Source organism: Talpa europaea, assembly GCF_964194135.1.
Source record: "Talpa europaea genome assembly, chromosome: 1".
Lineage (NCBI taxonomy): Eukaryota > Metazoa > Chordata > Mammalia > Eulipotyphla > Talpidae > Talpa > Talpa europaea.
Window position 1 is genome coordinate 84165457 of NC_140073.1, and position 19300 is coordinate 84184756.

General features: G+C 32.8%; 1 protein-coding gene across 1 annotated transcript in view; it reads right to left on the reverse strand.

The window, feature by feature from the left end:
• Positions 1-19300, reverse strand: part of LRP1B (LDL receptor related protein 1B) — a gene marked incomplete at its 3' end in the record, with an annotated part of 1731654 nt that overhangs the window by 177535 nt on the left and 1534819 nt on the right. Inside the window, exons 61-64 of the mRNA XM_084254814.1 lie at positions 9938-10126; positions 8933-9081; positions 4731-4824; positions 92-208 (exon numbers count right to left, since the gene is read on the reverse strand). Coding sequence (XP_084110940.1) covers positions 92-208; positions 4731-4824; positions 8933-9081; positions 9938-10126 — 549 coding nt within the window. The remainder of the gene's footprint in view (positions 1-91; positions 209-4730; positions 4825-8932; positions 9082-9937; positions 10127-19300) is intronic.

Sequence of the window (19300 nt, forward strand, 5' to 3'; positions counted from 1 at the left end):
TGCTGAAATCTGTGTCTGAGTTTAAATCAGTGAAGAAATAATCAGCTAAGAACTAGATTTATGTTCCTTAGTTAAGAATTTAATCACTTACCACAATTGAGTTCATCAGAATTGTCTCCACAGTCATTCTCTCCATCACAGATGAAGGCAGGCAGTGCACAGAGTCCAGTCCCACACTGAAACCGACCTGGCTGACATTTAAATTCAGCTAAGGGGTGGAAACACATAGGTGTTGTTGATGACAGTCTTACTTGGTGACTTTCTAAACACAGATCATCTGACAGCCAAAATATTTACTACATTAGTATATTAAACCTATCCTAGAGCACAATGTGAATGTTTCAATCTAGATAGCCATTAGCTTCAGATACAGAGCTAAGCAAACAACAGCTTAGATGCCTCCAGAATTTATTTCATAAACAGTAAGAAGAAATCAATAACATATAAATATAAACGTATATTTAAAAATTATAAATATTGCCTCAAAGAAAGCATATTGAGAGTTTAAGCAGCAGAATAAATCTATTGTATTTTTTTAGAACAGTTATTCCAATATTAGTTTAAAGTCTCCAACATATGAGGAAACATCTGAACTTTATATTACCTAACACTATCTGAAGCAAATACATCCTATAAAAAATGAATTTCAAATCTGACATATTGATATTTATACTTAAAATCCTATTAATTCATAAGGATATCATATAAATAGCATTTTTATATGCCATACATTTACTATTATAATAAAGTCCCAGATAATGTATTTTATTTTGCTATATTCTTTGAGTTCATATAGTGAATAATAATATAAGAGCAATAGTAATAAAGTAGGATATATTGAGTATTTATTTTATACTATAGCATATTACTATAGATATACAATGTACACACATACATATATATATATATGCGCACACTATATATGTTCTTTCACATACAGTTGTTATTTGAATCTATCATAACCTTTTCAACCTCAGCATGACCATCACCATTTTATAAATAAGAAAAATAAGTCTTTTAGACATTAGTAATTCACAAAGATGCACACAGTGCAAGTGCTAAACTTGGAATTCAAATCCAGATCAAACTCATGTTTTCTCAGAAACCATGATATTTTCAAAAGTACTTGTCTTTTGACTGATGTTTTGAATCCATGTGACCAATCACTGACAGAGTTTAATAATACTCTTTATTAGTACAAATTGGTGCATTAAATATTAATAAATTGCATTTTAAAATTCATTTGGAAAATAAATTATGATTTATAATTACAATATATACTTAAGATGCCATTAATTATAAAAAAAATCTCAATACATTCTTTGACCTTCATACAAATGAATCTTAAAATGTTGAAAGTCACATCTAAACATAAATTAATCACACTAGATATTTAAACTGTGTGATATTTAATTTTCTCATACTCTAAACATATGTTTCCACTATTTTCTGTGTTTCTTTATCTATGATTTCCTTTAATATTCCTGTGCTATCACTGAACAACATCCCATAAGTGCTGTGACTGAAAAAGGAGTTTCAATACCCGGGCAACAACTGTATGCGCATTTGACCTTCAAATGTGTCTCTAGAATACTTCTTGTTGTATTTGATTATCATAGGAAATGTAATTACAAAGTTCTGATGCCAGATAATTCTTGATATCACTTTTAACTGCATTTATAAAATAACTTTATGTAAGTTTGCAAGTATTTAAACCTGGGATCCAATTTCTCTCCTTTTATAGATACAATTATAGGTATTGCCACTGGCTTATCACACCTGCAAGTTCTGATGTTGCAACTATGCAAAAATTAATTCTACACATTCCAAAGACTCATGATTTTTCATTTTACTATAACTCCCCAAATAAAGTACCATGTCTACAGATGTTCAGTGCTGTTAACTATTCAACTACAAGTAAAAGACCATTTACTAAATGATCACAGAGATAATATTACCAATAAAAACTTTGAGTGTTTGTATTTAACCAGAATAAGGTTCTTCCAGAATTCTAGGATACCAGAGCTGCTTGGGTTCCCCTCAAAGGGGAAAGTGATGAATGTGAAAAATTTATTATACTAACTCTGTAGTTAATTTTTCATATTAGTATAGTTACAGCATTTAATGTCAGTGAAGATTAAACTTTGAGTTTAGGAACTGCAAATATTTTAGAAGTTATTAGAAAGAAAAAGCACTGGGTGCTGTCAACTTTGTTCCAGGTCATTATGATGATATTTCCTCTAGAGAACATTTTCGTTCATCTGTGCTAGTGAAGTCGTCTTAATATGAGGACCAAATTAACCTACTTATTTTTGGTTACATCTACAAATTAAAAAAAAAAAAGAGCTGTATTACCTCATAGGAAAGTTTACTTTATTGTGGGGGAAATCAATAACTTTCTTTTGATAAGCAAATTTCAACTGGTCCCCCATATCTAGTTTCTTTGATATTTCTTTTAATTAAATAACTAAATAAAAATAACAAGCATAATATCATACCTGTTGCTTAAAGGCATTGTAACAGGGTGGACCCCAGGGAAAGAGGAGGATCCAGGTGCCCTGCCCCACCCAAAAAAGGGTAGAGCTGAACAGAGAGGGTGTGCTGGAGAAGAGTGGGAGAAAGGAGGGAGGAGAGCAAGAAAAGGACCTGGAAGAGGCGCATGGAGCAGAGAGATGTGAAGAAGCTGCACTTGCTCTCAGCCTTGGGCTGGTACCAGGTACTTGTGGAACATGGAAAAAGACACTTGAAAGAGACATGAATGAGTGTCCTGTGGGGAGGCTGAGAGTGGCAGCATTGATCTTGATTTTGATTTTGCATTTGCACTTCTCCTTCCAGACTTGTCTGGCCCCTTCTGTCCCTTTCCTATATCTCTCCACCAGAAGGTGCCTTCAAAATGGCAAGCTTTTGGGCCTCAGCGATCCTGTTTTGAGCCAACCCTGTTTGGCTTGGCATTTACACACAAGGGGATGGGTAACTTCAGGTGTTTTGTTTGAAATTATCTATTCATTCCCTTCTCTTTTTTTATTACACATTAATTGTATTAAATTTCTTGTTATTAAAGTTCTTATAGACTAGATTATGTTTTCTCTTGATGCGGTAGATGGAAGAACATATTTAAGAAGGCAGGTTTGAAGGTTCTTAGGGTACCCCTCCCTTTGCCCTGTAACGACATTATTCTTTATATGTTGCCATCATAATAAAAACAAAAAACATAATCAAAAAGTAAAAAAGCAATGGACCTTTCAAAAACATAAGGAGAATATTAGAAAAGTGATGACATTTTATAGTTTTTTTTTTCCTTTCTGTTCAATATATTACCTCCTGTTTTCAAACATACAAATGGGATATATGGAACAAGCTCAAATGTTTGATATAAACAGCAGTAAACAGAGAGACACATACAGTTCATCTAAGCAATGTAGAGACCCTAAGTTTGAAATGACTTTCTAATTATGTGATGGAGTCCTACAATAGAAAGTAGCTAGTTTTCACTAAGACAATATACTGTCTACCTTTTATGCAAGCCTATGGATCTTAAGTTCAATTGTCAAGGCCAAATCATAGCAATGGTGCACGGGGATAGTGAGAGTATTATCATGATTGACCAAAGGTTCTTCAACTTCATAATGTAGCACTGAAGCGACTCATGGAGTAAACTATAAGGTGCTATTAAGGCAAACTCTTCTGTTGTCCCTTACAACCAGGTTACCAAAGAGAGTTGAAAAAGAAAAAGTATCATGTAACCATGGCAATCACATTCAGATAGCAAGGTATACTAGGTAGTCATTTTAAAGGTTTATATTTATTTATTTATGCGTACAAGAGCTGGTGTGTAGGCCAGAGGTGTGGTGGATGAGAGCATTCACCAGGGACAGAGTGGGGAACAGAACGGGCAGACTGACTGAAATACACTGCTGAGGGGAGCAGAGGGCGAGGCAGGAGAGGTCTGTTGAGCCATGTGGGTTAGCAACCTGGCTGGGGATCAAACTCATGTGGCAGTGGCTGGGGATAGCTTGATAGCTCTGAGATTTAACCCCTGCACCACCAGGGAATCCCTCGATTGTCATTTTAAATCAACATCTACTAACATATTAAATTGCCTAACCATAAACTATTGACTTACGTTGGAAAAATCTCACTTTGAAAGAATTTTCAGTATCTTATTTTTTTTTTTGGTGGGGGCAGGGGGGGGGGCCCTTGCCGGTGGCCGGGGATCGAACTGGCGCTGCTGAGGCTGCAGGCAGCTTCGCAACCCAGCGCTCAACCACTGCGCCACCAGGGGAGGCCCAGAATTTTCAGTATCTTAATACCAACAGAAAAAAAGTTGAAAGTTTATATCTTTTCAAGGTAAGATTTTAATTGAGAAGCAGTCTGAAAACTTGCCCATTTTTTTTACTATTTGGTGATATAGTAATTCAAAATCATGCTTATTTTTGTTTCTCTGCTGATCATTACATAAAGTAATGTAGTTATCCTACAGGTAAGAATATTTGAGAAAGAACAAATACAAATTGCTGTTGTCATCATAAAGGTAATAATTAGGAGACATACACCCAAGACATTGCAAAATTTTTGGTTGTAATGCAAAAGATTAAATTATCAAAACTTTTTGATTTAATTCTGAAAAAAAAAGTATCAAATAGTATTAATTTGGATCTAGCTTCAATTTTCCAGGTCTGAGATTTAAGAAGATCTAATTTCTAAACGCCTGCATTTGCCAGTGTACTCACGGCAGTCATCAGGTTCATCAGATCCATCACCACAGTCATCCACAGTGTCACATTTCCACCAGAATGGAATACATTTATCAGTTTTGCAGCGAAACTTATGAAAAGAAAAGAAAAAAGGTTAAAAAAAGAACTCTACTCACATATAACGGATATTTAAAAACTTACTGGGGCAGAGCAACCTGCTCTCTTGCAACAAAAGTGAACTGCAGTGGTCTAAGAGCATTCCACACAAGGGGATAAGCACAAAAAAAAAAAAAAAACCCAGCAAAATGACTTGATCTAGAGAAAACATATCATTTGAGAAAACCTCCTGAGATTTCCTGAACACAGTCAAGTTCACCCATTTGCATATTGGCTCAGGCTGTTTTTGCAGCACAATTACAGAGTCAAGTAGTTGCTACAGAGAGAGGTAAAATCTAAAATATTTATTAGTTGTCACTTTACAGAAACATTTGCTGAACACTGAATAGAGCTAAAAATCTTCAGGAATTTCAGGAAGAGTGTGAAGTTACTTTAGTTAATTTGAATCAATATCATTCAATCACATTTTCTTAGTGTAAATATAAGGTAAGATATTCTGGAAACATAACCCCTCCTTGCTCTGGTAGATAAAAGAATACAATTATCTGCATAGACTTGTAGTCTGAAAGAGCTATGCAAAAATCTGAAACCTGTGGGTAAAGTCAGACTTTTCACTCCCACTAAGGACCAGGAGTCAGAGAAAGATTTAACAGTGGGTAGCCAGCCTTTGCTTTTGTACAGTGGGTACTTGAGGAAGGAAGAGTTAAAATTCCAGGGTTGCTGTTCTGTGCACAAGTGATATATAACAATATGAACTTATTGACTATTTACTGCATAGGTAATTTGTTGCTGGAAAATTTTGGAGGTTACAATCACATATTCTTTTATATGAAACAGAGCACAGAATTTTTTCTGCTAACTTTAGTACTGTCCAATAACTGTACAGAGAGGCCAAGAAGTCTCAGCCAATTTTTTTCCTGAGATTTCAGGCCACAAACTTGTTCCTTTGTTAGCAAAATCCAGTTTTAACATCTTGAAACAGAAGAAACTTAAGAAAATTACAGATTTCAAACAGAGTAATGTACCTAAAAAAGCTGCAATTAAAATATTTACTTTAAATTATTAAGAAATAAATTATTAAAAATAATAGATAAAATTTAGAAAATTTCTTATGTTACTATTATTTATTTTAATAGAAAATAGGTGAAAAGCATATATCATAATTTTTACCTGGAATTTTAGATATTAATTTTGATAATTTTCAGAAATTTACTTTTTAACTGTTTATAATCCCCATGTGAGTAAATTAAAATAAGGTGCCATTTATCTTAGCATGTTGCTTGCCAGATTTGTAACTTAGAAAAATACAACCGGAGTTCTATTTTCTCTAGTAAAAATGCATTAATAATGAAATAGTTTAAAATATTGTACAAGTCAGAAAGAATTTGATGCTAGATTTTGTGAACTTGTCTGGAGATCATGGAGTTGATTCTGGGTAGATTAGTGTTATTTTTTAAAATAAGAGTGATGGTTTTATTTTGGTGACATGAGGAGGAGTAGAACATTGTCAATCCAAAGGTCTGCTGACTGCTCAACTGACATTCCATGTTGCTTAGCCTGTGGTGTGGTTTTCATAAATTAACAGAGGAAAAATATTACCTTTATGGGTAGTGGCTGTCTGGGGATATAAAGCTAACTCCGAATGCAATTGCCCTGAACATTAGATATTTCCAGTCATTATAGTATATCAAAGTGCATTAGTAGGAGATTTTCAGGTCTCTGAAGTATATTCAAAATATTCTCAGTCAAGATTTGAAAAATATCTAAAATACATATTTTCAAATTCATTTTTAAAAGTATGATATTAATAACTACTGTTGGAATGATATATGATCTAATGATTTCAATTAATATAAACATATAAGAGTTTTGAGTTAATAGAATGCCAGGGTAAATATATTTATTATATTACTTTTTATGCTAATCAACATTTTATTCATTACTCTCAAAGGAAGATCTCTTCTATTTTGTGTCTGATCATCATATTCTTCATATTTAAACACAGTAACTTAAAAAAGATTAATGCTACATATAAATATAAAACTTTCTTCATGGTAAATGTTCTCTAAGACTAATATCTTCATAAAATAAATTACAGACTGCAATTATACCCACATGAAGAAGCTATAAAGAAACTACTAAATACATGTCTACTAAAAAGGGCATAAGGATAAAATATAAATCCCACATATAGTAAGTTTAGTTGAAAGAGGAAAACACTCCATTTAAATGAGAAGTAAAGTCATTTTAAAATTCACTTTTTATTTCTGAATTGAAATGATTTATTTGAATATTTGAAATGATTAGTGCTACAAGAATGATTTAAAATGGATTTTTACCAGATTTTTCATGTATTTTTCAATCCTAATACAATTCTTACTAGTGTGATTTTCCTATTTTATTTTTCTAAATGTCAATACTCATACAATCATAGACTATAACAAATCAAAACACTTAGTAAGATCAATTTTTTTAAAAACAGATTTTAAAAGATATTATTGGTATGATTCTGAAATTATTTGTTACATTTGGACAAAAATAGTTTCTCTGGCTGATTTTACTCCAAGAATATACAGAAGATAGCATCTTTTTCCCACTACATAAAAAAGAATCAGAGATAATGACTGCATAAATCACAAGGCTTATAGGGCGAACTTCTAACAGATAGTGTTAGTCATTCCGCATTATTTTTTTTTTTCTTAACTGAATAAAGTGGAAACTACTTTTTTCCCCAAAAAAATGCTGTTAAAACAAAGATTTGAACAAAAATTTAGTTATTTTTGTTGTTTTGTTATTGTTTATTTTGTCTAAAAAAATCATGAACTCTGTTTATGGTATTTGAAAATTATATTTCAGTCTTATCAGTGATACCAAATTAGGAAATGATTTAATTATGGAAATAATACTTTCTGAGTTGCTTTAATTTTTTATTTAGTTGATTGATTGAATTTATGCCATTAAATAACCATAATTAAAGGTTTTATTATATAATAATTTGAAAAATTAATTTCCTTCTTATCTATACGTAACTGAGGCAACAAGAAATAAAGTAACAAAACCAAGGTAATCCAATTGATTTAAACAGGAGTCAGGATTGCAATCACAGTGACTGGCCCAGAGTCTGTACCCTTAACTACTTACTCACTTACAAATTCCTTGAAACATGCCCAATGTTTAACATTCTTACAGTTCCTGAATGTGTGATACTCTATTTTAGTTTGAGAGTCAGATTGAACTATTATCAGCTTCTTCATTTTGAAAATAAGCATACCTAACAGGAATTCGGTCGGTTGCCATATAATCACTACTAGAATAGGAAAACCATCAAATTCAAAGCATAAGATTGTAAAAATAAATTTAGTCATTTAAAAAACAAAATGTAGTTTCTTTGACAATTCTTTTTAAATCAAGTAATCGCAAATAGAACAAAATCAAATTTTGTAATGTCAGAGTATTTTCTAAAATTTGAAAGTAATAAAATCAACCCATGCAACTACCATTAAGTAGAATATTTAACTGCTGGAATACATTAACTGAAAATAATTTCATTTTGAAGAAAATGTTTCAGGAGGAAATTATTTATATCATGATTTTTCAGTTTAAAAATGTAGAAAATTACTGTCTAGTCTATTCCTCTTTGTCTCTATCACTGGCTCTGAAGACTGGAAGAGGGGTGCAACTGTAACAAACAAAATACTTTTTGTTTATTGGGAAGATTTTTTTGACTATTTATTTGTTTGTTTATTTTTTTGTTTAAAATGTATATGTCTTAGTCTAAACCTTATACCTCAATTATTTTGCCTTCTGGAAATATATCAGACTGCTGATTATCCTGCTTTGCCTAGTCATTATTTTAACCATTATTCTGTAAGAATCTGATAGGAATGGTTTCCATTTTTGTTTTTATTTCTTTTGGACTCTATTTGTACTTCCTAACTGCTAAGGGCCCATTTTAACAAGATGTATCAAATTACTTTTCTCTTACTTCTTGACCCTCTCTGTAATGTATGATAATCTAATGGACTGTTAAAATAGTATTTCAAAAGTAATTTAAGGAAATAAAATTTGGGCAAAAGCTTTATAAGAACTTGTTATGAAATTATTTTTAATATCCCACTCACCTGACTGGCTGTACAGTTGGATAAGCAAGTTCTATTATCAGCTGCAAGATAGAAGTTGGTGGGACAAGCACAGGTGTGAGTCTTTCCAGGAGCTAAAAGGCAGAGATGACTACAACCTCCATTATTTATCATACAGAGATGTTTGGAAACTAGAGATGAGAAAGAAACAACAGGATAATGAAGAACAATATAATACAGGATACATATAGGACATTTAAGCTTCATAATTTGCTTTTCAGTAGAACTTTGTAATCAAAAACTCAAGATTATAATTTTATTTTTTACAAATTTTACTGTTATTAAATGGCATTTATTTACCATTACATAATTTAAAGGATGCATTCCATAAAAATAATCATTTTAGCAGGAATAAATTGCCTATAAGAAAAGTAGAGAGTAGGAGCATTGTGTATGAAGATATCCATATGTTTAGAATTATAAATGTAAAATAAAACAATGAAACAATGATCTACAACTAATAGTATAATGACTTTGTTTTCTAGGACAAATATATGTGTTAAGCAAAATAATCAAACTTTTATTCCATAAGGCCTTAGAAAATTCTTACTAGACATAAATTTAAGCAAACCTGATATATGCCCTATTTTTTGAGCTTTAGATATTCTTAAACATAATTCTTTCACTCAGCATTCCAGAAATTATGTCTCATAACTATTTTACAAATAAATTATTTCAAGATTTCAACCTCTACTTCTCCAGATACATGTATTATTGCCATTTCAGTTTAAGATGATTTAAACAACAAATCAGTAATACTTTGTATTGTTATTGAGCTGCTAATCAAATCTCTTCAGATGACATTGGGTTAATATGGTACGTAATATGGTACTTGATAGCAATCTAATTCATTCCATATAATTATGCTAAGTAATGAAATTCGGTATTCTTACTGAAAATAATTTACACTTAACACTGGAGGAAACAAAAATGGAATGATAATAAAAATGTTAATGCATTTATGGATATCATGGAAAGAATAATTACCATCAGGTTGTCTATAAGAATGATACACCTGGATATCTGTGATGGCATGCCATGAGTTAATCAGTGAGAGTCTGTCTGCTCCCGAGGTTTTATGGGCACGGCTGAGTGACTTGGTTTTCCCATCAGTCCAGTAGATGTAGTCTTCAAACAATGTTAGTGCAATCACCCCTGGAATATCTTGATTAGGGACTGTAATAGGAGATGGTAAGATTAATGTTCAGTCTTGGAAGACTGCCAGTTAAAATATTCAATACTACATGGGCTGACAGATACAACTGCTATAGAACTTCATGTGAATAATTGCTGTGACATCCTGTCAGGTCGGCAAGGTTTTTTTTATTACCAGTTAAGAGAATGCAGGATCTGGCACAGAAGTTTGCTTTGCTCAGATTTTGCTTGGTTCATCCACTGAGAAGAAAATGAATGAAATCTTGCTGGGCATAATGGTTGCTTCACCATAAACAAGTAATATCCAACATTAAAAAAAAAAATTATGTGTGTGTGTGTGTGTGTATATACACACACACACACACACACACACATAAATTTTTTTTAATGTTGGATATTACTATATATATATATATATGTATATGCAATTGTTCCTAACTAAATCCTTAAACCTTAAATCTACAGGTCTTTAATCTACTGCTTTCTCCCACTTTAAAATGATTAAACCATATATCCAGGAAGAGATGTATATCTACCTGGGGATAGAAAGACTCTAAGACATAAACTATTTTGGTCACTGAAATTTTATGATTACTTTGCAAGATGAGCTAGAATACGGGTGGAGGAAAATAAGTGAAAACAATGTTATGCAGATTCAACATCATAAAGTTGTTTACCTACAGATTAAATTATACTGTAATTATACTTTCATTATAAGATTGAGTTTAAATCTAAGTAGCAGATTGAGCATCACAAATGTGATTTTTTCATTTAAGAGATTCCAGAAACCTATCAAGTAAGACATAATAAATATGTGTGGTGATTAGGGTGTTAAATAATTTTAAACCATGACGATGTTTTCCTCAATTGTTTTAAATGGCAGGAAATTAAAACAAAATGGAAATTCCCTAATTTATACAAATTTTCCAATAGACATCTAGAAATTCTAAGAAAATATTAATTACTAAAAAATGGACAAGTCCAGTAATATGTACATTTTTATAAATTAGAGTTTAATGACTTAGAATTAACATTTGGCATATAACTCATTCCATAGTGATTGAAATACTATCAAAATTTCAAATACACTTTACTCTTTTTAGGAAATTTATAGAATTATTTTTTAAATATTGGGTATATGTTTATTATGAATTATATGTAAAAATTAATTCTATTGACTTGTTATATTTTATTCATGTAAAACAAATGTAATCACAGAATATATTACAATTCAGAGAAAATAATAAAAAATGAAATAAAATCACCCTCCTCTAGAAGACACTTTAAGCCACTGACTTTCAATAATGTAGATTTTAATCATAAATCTGTCTCAAAACAGATAGTATGCATATAACAGATGTAAAAAATCAAGAAAAAATATCCAGATGTATGCACTTTTTAGGCAAGAACAACTGAATTATTTGTGTTCTATGATATGAAACCCATCACTAAAATGTAAGTGAATTGGATAGATTTTTAAAAAAACTTAACCAGAATGACTCATGTCTGAGTTATTCATACTTACTATTCCCATTTTTAACTATTTGGCTATATAAATTCATACCAGAAAGATAAAAGCAAAATATTATGGCAAAATATTAACTGAGAGAATCTTAGTAATTGGTTATCAATATAACAATCATTCAACATATGTGTGGAAAATTTCAAAACAAAACAAAAATTTGCCAAAAATGTTGGCTTGTCAAAAGCACTGAATTCAGACTTCCTTAGATGTAAAGGAAATGAACTACATCATTAAATAAGGGCTCAAAAAATTAAGCACCACTTTACAGAATCTCAATCCACCAAAGATTCAGTTACCTTCTATACAAAAAGCTACATTTTTGTAAGAATTTCCCTATTAACATCCCAAAAGCACCATTGCCTTCTTAACTTTTCAGTAAGTAACTATTTATGAACTTTATTAAACACTTGGTATGAGAAAGGAGGCCAGAAGTTTGCAATGGGTTGGGGAGGAAATTTTAGCCTTACATAAAGAATTATCAAATCCAGCATCAATATCTCTGAGACTGAGAAATCCTGTGGTAGGGTTGTCACTTTATATACCTATTTCATTTAGTATTACTAGAAAAATGTAGCAATGGGTCTAAAATGGAGTCAACTGTGCTAAGTCTATATCATCAACCAAAATTAATATCTAACCTAAATGCAGTTTCAGCCTCCCCAAAAAGTAGCATTTTAAATCAAGCAATCCAAAATTTCCTTATCAACACTAATGAGATAATGTACATGGTTCAAAATCCTTCCCTTCTTCTAAGGGAAGGGAATCTTGTCTGAAACAATCTTACTTTCCTTTTGCTAGTAACTTGTCCCAAATTCTCTCTGACTGAAAATCTAGTATCTTATACATCTTAGAGTACCTTCTACTGGTAGATACTACCAGATTAATGAATCCCTTAACAAATCTAATTACACTTCCAAATTAATTTGTTTGAAGTTTTTTTTTTTTTTAATTATACTCACATCTCTATAGTAATAGACCTCACTTTGCAGATGAAAAATCTAAGATCTGAAAAATTTAAGTAACTTGACCAAAGAGTGGAGGGAAAAAATAAAAACTAGTAAATGAAACCACTGATATTTGAATTTAAAATGAATTCTCTGGTTGCTGAATTTTTTGCCACTTAAAGTAATGTCTTTAAGGAGCCACACTAGTAGGATAGTGTTCTCATGGCCTGAATCATGTCCCCTTAAAGTTCATAGGTTGAAGCCCTAGCCCACAAAATGACTGCATTTGGAGACAGGCCTTTTTTTTTTTTTTTTTTTTTTAAAGAAGACAATATTTTAATGGAGAAAATGCCAACCAAAATTTAAACCTACATTATAGTGCACTTTACTTTTGTGAACATCACATTGGAAATGATTTACTGGAAATAATTGCTTTGATGTTAACTCGATGACAGTTTGGAGCACAATAGTAAAAAAAATAAAATAGATTTTCCTTTGATAATAAAGGAGACAGGGCTTTTAAAGTGGTAACTAAGGCCAAATGAAGTCATGAGTGAGTTTCTTAATCCAATACGACTGGTGTCCTTCTAAGAAAGACAGACATCAATGACATCAATTACATGTACTCAGAAAGAAAAGGCCATGTGAGGACACAGCAAGATTGTCATTGACAAGGAGTGGGATGTCAAAGAAACCAAACTGCTAAACCTTAACCATGGACTTCCAGCTTCCAGACTGTGAGGATTAAGTGCTGTTATTTACCTTGCAGTCTGCAGTACTTTATTATGGAAAACTTAGAAAACTCACCCACATACATAAAACAGTGGTGTCAATGTCCTAAATTCAATGTGAAAGTCAAAATATTTAAATGCTTGACTGAAATTACATTGTATGATTTTCACGCTTGTGACAACTTAAGTACTGGGCAAGTTTGCTGCCTCTAAACTTATAGAGATCACCCACTAGAAGCCCTCTGTTATCATATAATCAGTAGAAATCAGAAAAGTAAGAAAGGTGAACTTGGGCCTCCCTGGTGGCGCAAGGGGTTAAGCACTGCACTATGAAGCAATCACAACCTCTGCAGCACAAGTTCAATCCCCGGACAGCCAGGGAGCAACCCATATGGTGAAGTAGACCTCTTCTGTCTCGCCCCTCAGCAGTGTATTTCAGTCAGTCTGCCTGTTCTGCTCCCCACTCTATCTCTGGTGAATCCTCTCAGCTCCCAACACCTCTGGTCCATATCACAGCTCTTGTATGCTATTTCAGAATAAAGGATGACAGAACATGTAGGAAAATCAGGTTAATATGGAGAAAATTAGTCCATTTGCCCAGAGTGACCATCTCATTGATAACAATTCTTGTTTGACACTGGCAGAGAAGAACAAGACTATTACCAAGACGTTTATATGCCCACCTCCATTCTATTCAGTTAGCATACATACTGATTTCCCAAACAGTACCACTTCAAATTAGAATATTTGTTCTAAAGAAAACAAAGTAAAAACACCAACTTATGTTAACAACGAGAATACAGATCCATGTATCTAACTCTGTACTGACTTCAAAGAGCTACTCTCTAAGAGATGTTGTCAAGTTCATTTAATACCAAATCAATGCCAGTAAAAATCAAGCAAAACAATCTACATATTCCCTTTTAGGAGTTCATCTCCTATTTTGACAGTATGCCTCATTTCCTCTGTAGGATTTACACCCATTTATAAGTTGTTTGACTAGCAGCTTAAGATTCTGTTAAAAAAAATTCTATATATTAGCTACTAAATAAGTACAAATAAATTAAAGCTGTGTTTGTTTTTCTATTAATATAGAAAGTTTACATTGTGATGAAATTATATCTTCTGAGTTAAAACATTATATATTTTGGTACAAGTAATTTTCCTGATTAAGAATGAAAAAATATATTACTTATTTTTGGTTGTCTATTTATTTCATCCTATAGATCTGTATGAATGTGTGTTTGTGTGTGTGTGTGTGTGTGTGTGTGTGTACACATGTATACTTGTCTGGCAATGTAATTTGGCAGTTGGTGTTGACAAAATATAAAGATGGGATGTGATGTATGAGAGAACACTTAACAAATTTATTAACTCTGAGATGTAGTTGAGTTTATGAAGAAAGCAGTTAATATTTTCTCAAAATAAAGCCTCCCTGGTGGCACAAGTTGTTGTCTCAGCACTATGAAGGTTTCCACAGTTCCAGCGAGGTAGCTAACCCACATGGCCCAGCAGATGCATCCTGTCTTGCCCATTGCTCCCGTCAGCAGTGTATTACAGTAGATCCTCCTGTTCTGCTACCCACTCTGTCTCTGAATTCTCTCATTCCTGCACCTCTAGCATACACCCCAGCTATTGTATGCATAAATACATCTTTTTTAAAAAAAGATTGCCTTTGTTTACTTAAAAGAGAAATGTGAAAAATATAAAGAAGACTTCATTTATAGGTATTCAGTAGATAAAAATGGCAGAAAAAACAGAAATATTAAGTGGGCTGTAGCTTAACAGGTACTTATTTAATATTTAAAGCTTATTTTAAAGCTGTTTTCTGTAGTGAAGTCTATTCTGTATAGCAGCATTTATTTATTGCACTGTTTCCAGCATTCCACTCAAGCAGCAGGTTCCTAATTTTTATTTCATAGATTATATCTATCAGAATAAGGGGGTTGCTATTTGGCAAAAAATGAATTAAAAAAAATACTCTTTTAGCTAAAATTGGATGCTATCCTGCTAAGATTTCTGGTAATTATGGTAAATGATAAAACACAGCAGGGCCTTCCTGGTGGCGCAAGGGGTTAAGACACAACCTATGAAGCTGTCCACAGCCTCCATAGCATGAGTCTGATCCCTTGGCCAGCCAGGGAGCAACCCACATGGCAAGCAGACCTCTCCTGACTTACCCACTGCTCCCCTCAGCAGAGTACTTCGGTCAATGTGTTTGTTGTTCTGTTCCCCACTGTTTCTGGTGAATCCTCTCCCCCCCCCATACCTCTTGCCTGTGCCCCAGCTCTTGAATGCATAAATAAATAAATCTTAAAAAAAAAAAAACAAGCCCACAACAATCCACAATATGCTTTTGACTTAACCATTGCTTCACAGCAACTGATATTCTGCAGTAATATTTTTTTTTTAAGATTTATTTGTTTATTTTTACAAGAACCGGGCCACAGGCCAGATGTGTTGGAGGGTGAGAGGATTCACTAGAGACAGAGTGGGGAACAGAACAGGCAGACAGATGAAATACACTGCTGAGGGGAGCAGCAGGAGACACAGGAGAGGTCTGCCACGTCAAGTGGGACCCTCGCCGGCCGGCAGGGATCAAATGGGCACTGCAGAGGCTGCGGACAGCTTCACAATGCTGCGCTCAACCCCCTGCGCCACCAGGGGAGGCCCTCTACAGTAATACTCTTGATAATTCATTTTCTTGGACATAATTTATCATGATAAATAAGCTTATACTTGGATAATCAAAAATCAAATACCCCTTCAAATAGTTTTTTTTTTTTTCATTTTCAGGATAGATACTGAGGAGAATGATATTTATGCTAGTAGATTAGAAAATCTAGAGAAAATGGACAATTTCTTTGTTTGCCTGTGTTAAAATACTTTAATATTGGTTTTCTCTATTATCCAAAAGTAGAGTATTCCTACAAATCTTTCAGCAAAGATGGTGTAAACCCTTGAAGCAATTTACAACAATGTATGTGGAAATTTTTTGAGCATTCCCTGACTTCCAAAACAACTTACCAAAAAATACCAAATACCAAATCCTAAATTACCAATAATGCATAGTAAAATCAGCAATGCTATGGTAAATACACATTCTGGAAAAAATGGTTCCTGGGGAACGTGCTTGGTATTATCATTCTCACTACTCAGAATAGATACTGCCTCTAGAACAGCTACAGTAAAACATATCTCTCAGTGTTGTTTTTACTTTTTGCCTTTTATCTTAAATATTAAAATATTTTTGTATCATTTTCAGTTAGCTAAACAGGTACCAATGTATGTATTCCATAAATAGCAAAGTGACCCAATACAAACTAAAAAAAGAAAAAAAAAAAACAAGGCAGGGAATATCTGTAATTATTTCCACAGAAGCATCTACAACAGGAAACAAAATGTTCTATTTAATATTTGTGCCCCATAAACATACTTCCTGCTTACTTGCTAATACAACCCTACTTAATGGTAACAGCATTATAAGTAATATTTCAGACAAATCCATTGTTCAAAATGATTAGAAACATTAAGAAATGGCAGGAACATTAAGAATAATGAACATTTCCAAAGAGTATGATAAAATGTTTAAGATTTATATTTTCCAATTAGAAAAAATCATGATCTTTTGAAAAGTTCATACATCAGTAAGACCCTAAGGGGAGAAAAAATAAGTTCTTCCATTTAGTCTATAGTATAGTACTTATTTAACATCTAAAATGTGTCCCAGCTAATGAATGTAAGGATTTATACAGCAATGTAAATTATACACTATTTGAAACCGAGTCAGTGCCTAAAAATATCTTCTCTTAAATATGACACTTTTCTGCAATCTCTGAAGTAAACAATGCAACATTGCTCCATTCACTAAATAAACATGGTCCTGTTCCTTTGAAAAGTTCTGGGCTCTTCTACTGTGATGCAAACCTTCACAAATATTTGTAATTGTGTTTTCAGAGTTGACCGTGAGTACCAAATATGAAAGTTATGATAGTCCCCGAACACATACGTAAGCAATAGATTTATTAGAGGATCCCAATGAAACCTTAAAAGAACACTTTGCCTATGAAACAGATATCTAGCAGAACCATTTATATGAAAGTAGGTTCTATTGTTCCCACAATTATAAATATGCTCTAAAATAAAGAAGAGTGAAACATATAACAAGCATCCTCAAATGTGTTCTAGGTGGACCCATGAAAAGTAGGAATCAGTGAGGGATTTGATGAACAGCCCTCTGCCTAGTTCCAGACTCAGCCACACTCCTTTAAGAAATGATAGAAAACCAGAGATTGAACAAAAAGCCCTATCCTATGGATAAGAATACTGAACGTTAGTGAAGCAAAGCAACTTATCTAAATTAGAGTTAACTGAATCAGTGTCAAATCTACCGATCACCAAAACCACACTGCCTCACATTTAGGATGGATCAGGTTGTTAAAAAGTGCCTGAAAACTCAAACTAGTGTAATATTTATGCCAGCCACTGCATAACAAGTTCGATCCCTGGCCAGCCAGGAAGTAACACATATGGTGCAGCAGACCTCTCCTGTTTTGTCGGCTGCTCCCCTCAGCAGTGTATCTCAGTAGATCTTCCTGTTCTGCTCCCCATTCGGTCTCTGGTGAATCCTCTCACCCCCCCAACCCCCGCACCTCTGGCCTGTATCCCAGTTCTTGAATACATAAACAAAAAAATCTTCAACAACTCATAGTAGTGCAATATTTAAAATATCAGTATTTTACAAAGTAGATGGAGCATATGTGACATTTGTAAAACAATAATCTATTTAAACTTATGTATAAGTCAGTGTAATATATCTTATTCAAGGAACTAACCTGAAAGATGAGATTGGCACTGAAATTCCAAGACTTTTTAGAAATGGCAGTTAATTTCAATTTATTTTACTGGCTCAGGAACATTTCTGTAGTAACTGAATTGTATTTTGCTCCCTTTCATTAACTTTTATTATATTGTAAACGGCAGTGCATCAACACCAGTGGCATAAAAGTGCTTATGATGTCTACTGTTTGTAATGGACTGTGAATGATAGGGACTTTATTATTATTATTTTTTGAAGTACTAAGCTGGAGTATTTTACCAAGAAGGAAACAATCTAGAATACCATAAAATTGTGCTGTCATTAGATACCCCCCTTTTTTTTGGATCAACTTCAGTTAATATTTAAATTTTCTAGGGGCCTCAAAGCAACAGTTATTGAATATCGGGTCATATGTGCACAAAATACTCCCTTTGACTTTTTCAATTTTTCCCCCTCAAAATAAAGCTGTTTAAATATATTTTAAGTTATTTCATCAGTAGCATACTGAGATCTAGATATATTTTCTAACATTAATTAGACAATCACTGCATGGATTATGATTTGAACTTTATATTCAAATATAGAATTGCCCCTTCACAAAACAAACATTACTCCCAGAGCAATAAACAATAGAGTTGAACTGCAACACTTCAATATGAGCATCTTTGGCTCTTGGAATATGGCAACAAATAAAGAACCACAGTTAACATAATTGCATAAAACTTTAAACAATCTGTCCATAAAGTAAAAGATTTTTCAGTGACAAAATGCAGTTTAAAATTATGTTCAACAATTTCTCTTCAGAGAAATTAGCAGTTATGTGTGTATATTTTTCCAGTATGTTGGATAAAATATGTACATGTCCAGTTGATTTAACACATGGTTAAAATCATTTAGGGTTACAAAGAAGAACATGCTGGAAAAAAAATACTTAAAACAAATACATTAAACTCATGGTCAAACATAACATTTTCTTAGCTCTCACACTTGCATTTCTGCTTACACATTATTTTCACCATTCTGTCAAGAAACTACCCATCTTCCCAAAATTTTTTTAAATTCACTGGCACATCTTATGGAAAATGAAGACAACAAAGTGTGAATCTATGTACTTTGATAAAAGTAATTAGAATGAAATTTTGGTCTAAAGAAAATTCTTTGGTATTTAAGTTTCTT